This window comes from Battus philenor, unplaced genomic scaffold, assembly GCF_028537555.1.
Source record: "Battus philenor isolate CCGP_79_NKW_IND1 unplaced genomic scaffold, ilBatPhil1.0.hap1 SCAF_19, whole genome shotgun sequence".
NCBI lineage: Eukaryota > Metazoa > Arthropoda > Insecta > Lepidoptera > Papilionidae > Battus > Battus philenor.
Window position 1 is genome coordinate 3723875 of NW_027181681.1, and position 13709 is coordinate 3737583.

Here is a 13709-nt window from a genome sequence, read left to right on the forward strand (position 1 = left end):
TATTTACTAAGTGCCTTTTTTTCCAACTAGAAACATTTGTCTATAACTTACAAAACCTAAATTTCCCACATTTTATGAAAAAAGTGCAATAACCTCATTAATCATATAACGAGAAATTACACAGGAGTTAGTTAACAATGACAAACCAGAACAATTTAGTTACTTATATTTTGTACTATAATTTTAAATTTTAAACTTAATTATTTTATATATATATAACTATTATATATATTTATAACTATTATATATATTATAATAACATATTATGAAAATTATTCTTATAAACATACATTAAATTTTATTCTACACTGTATGTACAGTGGGTATTGATGGAATGTTATTAGAGACAGATTTTTTGAAACACATTTGACAGTGACAAGTAAATCTGTCATTGTTTTTATAGTTTAAGGTTTTTATGTGCTATAACTCGTTATTCAATTGTTTTCGATTCGATTAATTAAAGGTACTTTGCTCAGTTACTATATAATAAAACTCTTTACAAACCGAAAATATTCTAAATAAGCTCTCGTAAAAAGCACAGCGAACGAAAAATTGTTTTTATATAAATTTACGTAATATGTAACCTATATTGTTTTATCATTTTAATAATGTTCACTTCAAAATTACGCTGGATAGATGGCAGGATGAAATAAATGTTATAACACCTATTATAATACTTTGTATTCGAAATAGTCGATTTTAATCGAGTTAATTTGTCAATTTTAGGTTCACAATGTCTATTTCACCATTCCTGAGGTCCCCTGTTACGGATATAACGGGTGGTATGGTATCGCACCAAATGTTAGGACGGTGCCAAAAGCAAGAAATCCGCTACATGGATTGTCTGGAAGCTTACGGCTTAGAGAGAGGCAAAATCAAATGTGCAAATTTGTTTGATGATTTTCATGAATGCCAAACCAGGACTAAGCAATTCAAAAGATTCATGGTTTGTGAATTATTACAGCTCATTTTTTTTAAAAAGTTATCTGTCTATAAAGTTGAAATAGTATTACATAAAATCTATTTTTTCATTAAGTAAACTTTTTTTAATACCATAGTTGATTTTGAAAAAGGAAACAGTTGTTTATTGATCAAGTATTTTATATCCACTGTTTACATCTTAATAATTTAGTTTATTTATTAAGTAATATATTGTGATTGTACTTTATCTGTTACAGGCTATGCGTAGAGAAAGAGATAGACAAATTGCTGAAGGAAAACTGAAAGGAGATGAGAGATATGTGACTCCCAAAGTGGACAGTTATTGAATATTCATAGATAAATTGTGTAAATGATGCATCAATATAGTTCATTGTAAACACTGGAATGGGTGTTTTTTTGTGTTTGTTTTTAATGTGTACTATTTTTTAGTGTTAAATTTAAATTAGTATTGTTGCTTCATTGCTTAAAATTCTACATTAGATGTCTTCTAATATTTTAATGAAGAAATAAACATTACAAATATTTATAGACAGAATAAAAGTTAATGTTAAAAATTGTGTTATATTTTTGAAGAGCAAAACCATAGAATGTTTTTCAATTCTTAAAAACCTTTAATGTCAAAGTAATCTTTTATTCATAATATTTACCGCTTTATTGCTCTGAATAAAATGATTATAAACATGTTGGTCCCTTATACACCTATATTAATTAAAAAAAATTATTTCAACCAACTGCTTTCATACTGTTTATCTGTCTTTCCTACTAGATGTAATGTTTTTATAATGGGTTCTATTGTGGCACTTACATTGTTACCGCAAGCCATAGCAATGTATGTTATGATTATGTCTCTTGCTAGTAATTTTAAAGTACATACCATTAAAGAAAAACATTATTTTACAACCTTTCATTCTTATTTATAATAGAAATGATCTATTTAAATAAATGACTTCCATAACCATTCTTTTAAAAATACTTGAACTTGATAATCATACTTTTTACTGCCACCAAAGAATGTTTATCCTATTAGCTACTTTTATAGCAGCTGGTATTGATACAATATTTATGGTAAAAAAGGAAGCTGTTCATGCAATCTAATGCAATAGACTCTTAGGAGGAAATTTTTGTATCACAAAAAATATATAGGATACTTAATCAATGATATATGATATAAATAATAATCTTGTCTATAAACAAGGATATTTAATAATAAAGGAAAAATTGTGATATATTGGTAGGAACAAAGATAAGCTTGCACTACCTTTCTCTACACTTTATTAATGGAACTGCTGTTACACGGAGAGATGAATGTGATGATGAGGTGTGAAGGCAAATCACAGCACAATAAACACAGGCTCTGAGCCAACATTTGTAACAAAGAGATGTAAGACAATTATACATCTCCCTCCTGGCAACAGAGAGAATCACAGGCCACAAATATGTGGTATGTCTCAAATGAGGTGTCATGCTCAGACCACAGATGGCTTTGATTCAATGTTAAAGTGTGAGGAATGCACCGAAAACAGATGAACAAATTAACAAAGCTGACTTTGCAGAAAATCTCTGCAAACCAGCACAAATAAAAGGTAACTACCCTGGACACTATCTGTAACGATAGTTATAACAAGTCTTGCCCATTTAATTATCCGGCAGCATTAAGTACAAAGGGGCAATCATGGGAGGGGACTAGAATTGTGAAAACTATCAAAGGGTGAACTGTAATATTGTAGTCAAAGGGTAAGATGTCTCTTTAACAGGTATGAACACATGTAAGAACAGTGACTGGAATAGTTATAGGTTAGCCAGATCAAAGTTCAAAAATTTTATCAGTTACAGCAGTATATTACTAGATAATTTGAAATAATATTCTTATAATTTTTTTATGAATATTTATTTGTTAATTCTTTTGCATTTTTCGAATGTATCATTCGCCGGTCAATCTGAATTCACTTTCCTTTCCCAAATTTGAGTGTATTTGAGAGTCTTAAAATATCGTTAGAGATATACACATAAACATTAAGTTAATTCTATTAGGGTAGCAATTTTTAAAAGATTTAAAACTTATTAGTTTATTTTTTTTTTCGTTTTTAGTACTCTTTTGTGTTACATCTAACGCTGGCCGATAAGATCATTTAGGTTTTTTAATGTGACGTTGACTTTGATACATTAAAATTTTCAACTCATTAAAGGGTGTGACAACAAATTATTTAGAATATTAGAACCCTCAATTTTTAATAATGGCGTATATCGCTCCGTTCTTTCGGTCACCTTGGACGGATATCACTGGTGGTATGACCTCGCATCAAATGCTGGGTAGATGTGCTGCACAGGAAATGGAAATGATGGATTGCTTAGAAGCTTATGGTTTGGACCGCGGCATAAAAAAATGCCGCGATCTTATTGAAGACTTCAGAGAATGCCATACCAAAAGGAAGCAGTATTGCCGATTTATTGTACTGTATATTTTCTTTATATCTTGATAATTATTAGTAGTGAAACAATGATATGTATGTCCTTAAAATAAGACAGATAAATCATCAGATATATATCATTCCTGGCGTAGAAAGTCCACTGCAAATTTCTAATAGACTGGATTTGAAGCAGTCTGCATTTAAGGTTGTTGTGTGTGCGTGCTGCTGTGTGGTATTTACTCCAGAACTGTAAGACCCAAAATAGGTATAGATAGATCCCCCCCATAGATAACCAATAGGACCGATTGCAAGTGGAATGCATCCACCGAAACCATCAGTAACGAAAACAAAATTGAAAACGGGTTGAGTAATTTTTTGGGAGTGTTATTTTTTGTTAAAATTTTTTGTTATTGATATAATGGCATTTGTGAGTAAATTTTTACATTGTTTTTGCTATATATGGGTGTTGTTTACGGGCGATAAATAAATATCTTATCGTACTTTATTATATTTATGTAAAATACATATTAAAAACATTCAAATATTCTCGAGATAAAATTCAAAATCTCTAAAATAACCATGTTATTGTATATCCATTGAAAATATGGGTATTTCGAAAACTGTTTACAAGTCGCTTAAAAGCTGTTATATTCGACGCAAAGTATGAGCGCAGTGCCGCTTGTTTCCGGACACCATCCCACAGAGACAAACTCTTACATTACTCTGCTCTAAACAGCTTTTTATGACAGTACTGCAAAATTGTGTATCTCGCGACCCTCGATTTGCCTGCCCGATAATTTCATTAGACTCTGACCTTCTCACCGGATAACATAACATTTACACAATTGCTATGCGGCAGTGGTAGGCGTTCTGGCGAAGTCTCGGTCATCATCACATTGCCGCTTACTGATTGCTAACAGTCAGCGTCATCATCATATGTCAGCGGACACAAGCCTACTGCTCAAGCTCACCGAAGATCGCAGCGATGATCGGCCTAGTGCCGCAGGCATTCTGTGACTTCCCGCGACCTTGAACATGACATTGATCCATCTAATGATAAGTCTTAATGTTTTGTTATAGAATGATCTCAAGACCGCATAACTTTCGTCGTCATATATTAAATTGGTTTTGTGCTATGTTATAATAAGCCAGCTACTGTAATAAGTGTTAGTTTTTCAACAGATTTTATACAGTATTTTATACCATTTTTATTTTGTTTTAGGCAATGCGTAAGGAACGAGACAGACAAATCGCTGCGGGAAAGCTCACTGGTGATAAAAAATATTGTAGCCCAAAAGTGGACAGCTACTAGCTGTTTTTCCATATGTTCTCATTAGTAATGAGATGTAGTAAATATAATACCAGACGAGTAACTATCTATACAGTACCCCCCCTGGGAATTATAAGGGATATCAAGAAATATCTTTGACTAAATGTACAAATATACCAACAAAATTTATTATAAAAATTAATTTATGAACGTAAAGAAATTAATTTTGATTAAAGCGAAAAATCTGTTTTTTTTTTTATTTTGTCACAATAGTGTATTGTCTACAAAAACTCAATAATTTTAAAGATGTGTAATAAATTTAATTTTAAAAAGTTGTGTTGATATACCAAAAATTCTGATTTTGTTATGAAATACAAGTGGTGTGTACTAGATGTACATTAAAAAATATTGGTTAAATTGTTTTTCGGATATTCGTGTAATTGATGGGATAGTTTACAATGAATTTCGAGTATTTGATTTAGATATATGTATTTAATTTTCGTTGATACATTAAAACTTCAGTATTTTACCTTTTTCCAATACATTACTCGAGTACCTAATATATTTCAATACTATGCTTTTTAATAGGAACAGCGTAAAACTCGGATACGCGTACCACAACTTAGGAATCGCTATTCTACAATGTTATAATCGGAGCTGGGGAGTTCTGAGAAATTTATGAAAAAAAATATATTTAGACTTATACTATCCTACGTAAGAGTGCTAGAGGGCGCTGACGATTAATAATTTTATACGTCGTGATATTAGTATTGACTGTCCATTAAAATCTACATGAGCAGCTGTGTACCATTTAGCGTACTTCAATGTTAGATTACTGTTTTATATCCATGTTGAATTTATATAAAATCAAACATGTCGTCAAAATTATTTATTATACGATTTGTAATATTTGCTTTGACAGCTAGACATTTTTTTATTCAAAAATATCTGGTAGCTTCAATTATAGAAAAGTAACCGGAAATGATAGTGTATTTTGCAAATTTAAAGCAAGTGTGTAGATGAATATATATATATATATAAGAATATAATATTTCAGATTACGGCAAAGCGTTTGACCTCTCCTACACTAAAAAAGGTTATACTGTTCAAAAAAAAAGATATACTGAACACGTCAGGTTCATCGAGGTTAAAAGATTTTTTTTCTATTATCTACATTTAGAACTTACTACCTCAGATTACAATCGAAATATCAACGCGTTCAATACCTCTCGACTTTTTTTGCGTTGCGAGTCATGGCCGACTGAAGTTCGTTTTTGCGCGCAATTTTGGCGCCAAACAATTATTATGATTAATGACATACAGGTAGTATGCGGATCATATATTCCGACTTGATATCTTCCTACGCAGTTCATGGATCGTTTTACTTATACGTAGCGTTGACCGATCGCCGTCTTGTTTTCGTATTCGATTGTATATTTATGAGAACTGAACGGCGTACATTAAATAGTAACACGGAAGTGTACGACAGACATGACAACAGAAGCATTTTTCTTTATTTTTCATTTATAATCTGTTATGATGCGAATTACATGTTTTCCAATTTTAACCTTCACATCTATTCCGTTGTATTTATAATTGAACATGAATCTTTGATTAAAAAAAATCAGAATATTTTGCATATTTTGTAACAGTAAATATTTTTTAATAAACAAAATTTTAATAATTGAAACATTTTAAGAAATTTTAAATATAAAATGCTTTACACCTGTATACGTATAATTATGTCTTAATTTCTCTTGTAAAAGTGCCGTAACTACGTAACTACAAAGGTTTCTAGCTTCCAGCGAAATCTGTCTGTCTAAAAGTAAAGATCACAAATGTTATTGATATTTACACAAATATTATCAGCTGAAATATATTTATAACTGTGCGCCGTTAATTTATGAAGCTCCGGTAAATATATTACAAGTTCTAAATTTTATCTGCTTTTAAAAAACCAAACTGCTTCAGTCGTATCTTTATGATATCAGAATTAAATATTTAACTCTATGGTATAAAATGTTTTTTGTTCTAACAAAGTTATGAAAACTATTCAGCTGACGATAATTGACAAAAAAAAACTGGTAAGGGCATGATGTCGGAATATATTTAATTCTGATTTGTCCCAGCACCTGATTATTATCATTGGCCATATGTGTAAATTACAAAATAATACCTTTGAATAATTCAACAGGTTCATTGACCGACCGTACTAATGATGAAATACGATCGAAGGCTGTCCAAGGTACCCAGCGGCCGATGCCCAGTGAGAAGAAAAAATTCTCACAGAACAATTTTAAAATGGCGGTTCCGATAACAACAATTTTTTTGAAATGAACGGAAAAATAATGTTTTATTTATTTTCCATTCTAAATAGGAACGTTTGTTCCGTTACGAAACATTTATCAAATTTTAAATTTATTCCCAAATCTGTATAGTCCTAGTGGGTCAAAATTTTAAAGAATTTTGAACAGCTTTAACCTTAATCGCCTATTGTTTCATGCGGAGATAATCTTTCAGTTTTCATATAAATGTTTACCAATTAATTATACATGCTGTACCAATTTTGACTCCCAAATGCGCCATTAAAGTATACTACGGTCGATATATTAGTAGCGCAAGTAATTGTTTGTGTTATGAAATCATTATTATATAATTATAAACATGTTTTAATTGTGAACTCCGCACATTTAAACGTCGATGAAATGAATAAATAATCACTTTTATCTGTAAATATAAAAATAGAATTTAAAAGTGTCATTTGTACGAGTACATTTAATTTTTATACCACTGTCCACCGTAGAAGTCCTCTTTGATTTTTTTCACTGCTACTGTTTTGCTACTACGCGGATGGTTAGATCTTTTGTTGTAACAGAGGAGGTTTCACTATTAATTAAATTTAAATCATTAGCCCGGTAAACAAATTTTCGTTTATTACCAAGTGCATACGGAATTAAATTTCATTTGGTACGTTACTTACTTTGTGTAATGCTATTACAACAACTTGGGCCTCTTTATCACCCCACTTCATTTTAGTACCACAAATCCTGATGGCGAGCAAATGAGAAACTAACCATAGGTAATTACCACTGAAGAAGGCCTAAAGGTAATATGGTATATGGATATGTAATAGCAACTATATCAAATTGAGCTCCTTATAATGGCATATTTAAACTTAAAATACGAGGTAGATACAATCAAGGGTTTCAAACGCACTCTGATATGAAATCAGTCGCTTTTTTGTGATTATTTCCACAGATATCCTTAATACTCCATACTCCAGTCTGCCAAACTATGATGCTCTTACCTAATTTGAAGAAATATTATACCAACCAAATTCGAGAATCCCGAAGGAGCCCTAGTATTTAGTTTATATGAAGAGGACTAGGATAATGGCTTTTCAACTAATCTGTGTTACCAGTGATGACTTACATGATCAGCATTGAATCAGGCCCACTTCAGGCTATTTTGGCAAGTTCACAGTAGCTCAACAAGCCACAGAAAAGTTGAACTGCCAGTGGGCAGGCCAAATAATGCACAGAACAGATTGCTGCTGCTGCTTTAAAGTTCTGGAGTGGAAACCGTGCACCGGCATTCGCAGCGTAGGAGGTCACACAAGGTAATTCCTTCGACCTTACGTCAAAGACGCTGAATGCAGGCTATTTTCAACATAATATATATTTATAATTGTATTTCTATGATACATAATGTATATGATTCAGATTTCAATTCAGTATACACATATAGACTGTAAACGCAAGAAAACTTTCTACATTCAACGGTCTTTAGTAATCTATAGGAATCTTTGTTTAGCAGTGTACGTTTTACGGCTGAAATATTAATGACGATGAAGATAATGGTCTTAGATGCTCTGCCATTTCAAAATCGGCTAAGCAGAAGTTCCTAACCAGCATCAATAACTAATATTAGTCTAAATTAAACATGTTAAAGTTCAAAAGGAATAGGCATATATTGGTTTGACAACAATGAGATTTTTTAATTTTCTTGAATGTGAACATTTGCTTTGCTGAATTAAAAGTGGACATGTTATAGCGCGTGAAGCGCTATGATCCACGACCACGGCCGTCCGGGTTGCGAGCATTACAATTTCAAAATAGTGTTTTTTTGTGAGCGCTGCACGTCATTGGCACAGACGTCGCACGACCGCGGGCCCACCTTGCCAGCGGACGCGGACATTCATCACGCCATTATTAAAATGTCATTATTTGTATTATTTTTTTTATTGCGTGAAGATGACCTGAAAATCAATTGATTTACGATAATTAATCGATTATAAAATATCGAAGAATATACAAGGTAATCGATATTTTAATCGATTATTGGTGTAAAAGTTCTAAAATGATGTATTTGCAGCTCAATTGTTAGCAAAAAACCTTTTAAATCTATTTCCAATCACCAGTATATAGTGATTGTGTCTTTATAATTGTGATTTTTCCAATTAAAATGCGATATACCGATAACTTCGGACACAGGATAGATAGTAAACAATAACTAATTTGGTTATGTATGTATAGTATTCCTAGTTTCGAAAACGTTTTTTCTTATTGTATAATTATGATTTTTTTCTATTACACGTGTGACATGATACAGAACTGTATTTACTTATGTTTTATAAATACATCATTATTCATCATCATTATTTCAGCAGTGGGATATCCACCACTGGACATGGCGTTCCCAAAAATTTCTCACAGGACCTGTTGGAAGCAACCTTTATCCAGCGTTTCCTAATGTTCGCTGCGTTTGCCAGTCCTCTAAATAACTATTTGTATTGTATTATTTATTTATTCTACTGAAAGTATTTAAATGTTAGATGGTAAACACGTTTTAATTACTTTTATGATGTTATTTCTGCGTTGAGATTAAGTTAGTCCTAAAGTTTCTTATGTAAAAAGCTTACAATTTTTATTGACATTGTCATTGCGACCCGCAAAGAATTGTTAAAAGTAAATTATACAACTAGCCAATTACCAATTGGTTAATTAGAGACCATGAAGATTAACAAGAAATTTATCATCGAGTTAATTAGTAAGTAAATTGGATTAAGTCTATAAATTTTCTTACTCTGGAGGCAGGTCGCTTTCTGTCGGTTCTGTTACAAATTTATGGTGAAATCTACAGTTGAAATGGTGATAATGATACATCTTATGTCTCAATCCAAAGCTATTATGGTCGTTTATTATTTTACCGGGCTTCAGGTAGCCGAGCGTTGAAGCCGGTTGGTTAATATCTTTTTACAGTAACTTAGCGCAAGTGTTACTAAATAAAAAGTTATTAAAACCTGAAGGATTTTTAAGTGACAATAAATCTATAGAATGAATCTATCTATAAACATTTTATTAAAATATTGTATTAGTTACTATAACTAAAAACCCGTCTGAAATAACATATATAGTAAGTTCCTCGCAGATGAGGTTGCTATAGGGGAGTTGAATATGATTCTAGTTTGTGTCAAACTGAATTGTTCTGGTAGTCTTCCCATAACATACCCAAAGGGTCACTATAAATGATCCTATGTGGATAATATTATAAATTATAGATAAATAAATAAACCGTTACCAAAGATATTTCACCGGATTAAGGTAACCAAGTCATAAGATGACGGACGTTTGATTAACTGCTCAAGATCCCGAATGAAAACCTCAATAGAGGCTGTCACTTAATACGTCTTCAGCATTTCGTTTTAAACACTGGCTTTTATTGATTTTTGTCATGTAAATCTATAATCATGAAACGCGTATGGTTTTCATTCAAAGATGTTGATGACGATTGTGTAAGTGTGGTATCTCTGCCAACGTTTATTAAAAATTTTAAAACATAATGATTATATTTTTCCTGGACATGTAGTGAACATTCCAATTAAGTAATTAAGAGAAGAGAAAAAAATAAAATGACAATAAATCAATTCCAATGCCGTGTCAATATAATTAATAAGTGACGTCTTGTTATAAAATTGAGCGCAAAAAATGCTTCAAATCTATTGAATGACAGATTTGACATAGTGTCGTTGCACAAGGTGACCGCCGCTCCACGACTGCACACACCGGCTGTGAAGGAGAACGCGAAGCACGACGACCTCTATGTATCTACGTATATACACATGTACATAAATTATATAAAAAAATAATTAGATAACTACTATTATTATACTATATTTAACTTTGAATTTTAGACACCGATGACGTCAAACATTTTTATAGTCTGTATTGAAATTACAAATGTTATATTTCCGAAAATTCGTACTAATTTTATTTTCGGTTCGGACTTTCACTTTTGCCTAAGTATGATTAGCTAATTCCGCTGATTCAAGGCGGCAAAGCGCAAAAGGGATCTAGCTTTCGACATATTTTAAGGTAGCGAAGCAGGAGAGAGCCACGGTTCCGGCCGTTACTTACTATCATTTCACTGGATTGGGTTCCTATCCAAACTAATCTTTAATTTTCAATTCGATGATTTCTTTCTGTTTGTTTATGGTAGCTAGTTGTCATTTAAGCTTGACGGACTCTTACTGTAACTGAATGCATGGAGGATCCAAAAAGGAACTCCCTTTAGGCTGTTCATTGATATGCATCTAACATTCACATTTTAGGGTACTTGAGATGGATGATGAGGCGACCACAAGGCTACAGCCTCGTGCGCTGGAATGAGTTTCGAACCATACTCGATACTTACGTAGTCGATGCAACACACAACGCCGAAGAACGGTACAGGTGGCGTAATATACACCGTCATAAACTTTTCAAAATTTGTCGCGGCTCTGAGTGAAGTATAACAGGCGAAGGAAGGGGATGCTACCGGGTTACCGTCGATTCGACATTTAGTAAGTAGAAATCTAACCATCGCTAACGATATTAAAAACAGTTTTTATTACACCTACGTTTTAATTAAAATCTTCCTATTGATTTTTTACCTACTATAGGCAGTGTTTGATCTTTGTCTCACCTAATGTTAAGTGATGACATATTCATACCGGACCTAAAGACACCCTAGTTATAGTTAGCTGGAAAAAACGACACCGGTAGGTTGTTTCATACCTCTGCTGTTCGCTCTATAAAAGTAGTATCAAAACGATAAATGCGGGCTGAAGTGATTTAAAACGTGTATAGATCTCGAAAATCCATGTGTCTTGTTGCCCGACGGAAGAAAGGAAGTGAGGGTTTAATTCATGTGACGTCCGACGCACACTCTACAGAATTAAATACATTTATTAGGGAAATATAAACAATTTTTAACAAATTTGTGGAATTTTCTGTATTAAAATCATTAAATATTTTTACTACACTATCGTCCTCATTAGCATTAACTTTGTCACGATTTTAACTTACTATAAAAACATGTTTCTTAGTCAATTTACCTTATTAATTGGATTTTATATCTTAACAGTTACGCTAAAAAGTAATAGAATTTGTTGATAACAGTTCGACTGTTTCGAAGATTAGGATAGATAGGATATATTGTTTAAGGTAGAGAGAGTTAGATAAATACAATAAAAAAAATTTAAGCCGATAATGAGACCTCAAAACATCGAAAAATAATGCAAAAAATTTTCACTTTACATTTTCGTTGAGAGATTTTCTGGGGAATTTGCGTCAATATATTTTGAAATCACAAGATTTAGGGAAGGAAGTGCAATTATTTCATGTAATTTACAATAAATAACCAAAAATTTAGGAGAAATTTTCTGTTAAACTTTAAGTTAAATATTGCTACAAAATTAAAATAAATATTTAAAAAAAATTGGGAATGATTTTTTGAATAGTACATGTGTAAGAATTATTGATTTATGTTCGAATGTTCTTAAAGATTTTAAATGTGCGCAAAAACAGATAGCGTTTGAAAAAGCTGCTTGGTAGATTTGAAAGCAATAAACCACATCCAGAGGCCGTTGGTTCGTATTTTTTTTTCGGCTTGTAATTTGACCGTGTAGTAGTCACATTGTGACGATGCTATCCCAAAAACGTATGAATCACTCATTGATAAACTAAATCATTGAGCAATGAACCCGTAGGGATTTAATAAAAAAAAAGTTTACGTTACGTCATGCGAGTATTATTTGCTATTAATCTGGTATAAAAACTAAAATGGTGGCAAACAAAAATAATGTTAATAATATTTTCGTAGATTATTTTGAAAGGCAATACTTTATCTGCTAAGCCTTTCTAGTAACACTTGATCGGTAGAACTTGCGTTCGCTTTAAGCTTAACATTGCTACTAGCCCAGTTCAAAATCGAGGGGCGAACGGAATGCGCGACTCAAAACCAAACGCAAACGCGCGAGTTTTTAGATCTACGTTCTAAACAAGCGTTATTTTATAACAAACTATCGGTTTATTCCGTTAAATGTATTATTAACAACATTACAATCATGACAAAAAAACAAACTAAAGTGACATAAATGTGTAATAATAATAAATAACTCGAGAAAAAATATGCATAATTAACGAGTAAAAATATATTTATGACAAAATGATAAAGCATAATGTTATTGTTTTTATATTCTTTAGTTTAATTATTGTGATGTTAAAAGCCGACGATGTTCTTAAGCAAGACTTGCCGATTTTATTAAATCATTCGGTTTTATTAGCCGAAATGGTATGTTCACAGTTGTTCCTAGACGAGGTACGTTTAATTTGTATCTAATATTTTACTTTTCTGCTTTTATTTATTAACTTTATTGAATTAGCAATACCCGTTACTCAAATAATAAGACATTGATAGGCATTTTCTTGTCGCAGTGCAACCTCTTTTTATTATTTCGAAAACTTAGACAACTTTGTGTACTTTAAGTTTAGAAGTTTTTTTTTGATATGGTTCAGCATGATATATATCGTATATTAATTTTTATTTCAGTCACCACATTATTTCATCTATTTTTTTATATGAAACAATTTTTCAATTCTTAATTTCAAGTTAGTGGAGTGATACTATAAGAATTATTTAAATTTCATGGACAATTATTGCATAAAATATTTATTTCAAAATATCATCAAATTTATAATAAAAATATATAATACTTACTTATATATATAGAACAATGAAATGATGTGTTTATAGTAACTTAGTTTTTT

The 13709-nt window shown here is 31.6% G+C and overlaps 1 protein-coding gene across 1 annotated transcript; it reads left to right on the forward strand.

Annotated features, from left to right (window-relative positions):
• Positions 1–378: 378 nt before the first annotated feature.
• ND-15 (NADH dehydrogenase (ubiquinone) 15 kDa subunit) lies at positions 379–1487 on the forward strand. The gene is made up of 3 exons (XM_068764378.1): positions 379–463; positions 727–946; positions 1179–1487. The coding sequence occupies exons 2-3, from the start codon at positions 734–736 to the stop codon at positions 1266–1268; spliced, it is 303 nt and encodes a 100-aa protein (XP_068620479.1). The 5' UTR covers positions 379–463; positions 727–733; the 3' UTR covers positions 1269–1487.
• The last annotated feature ends 12222 nt before the right edge of the window (positions 1488–13709 follow it).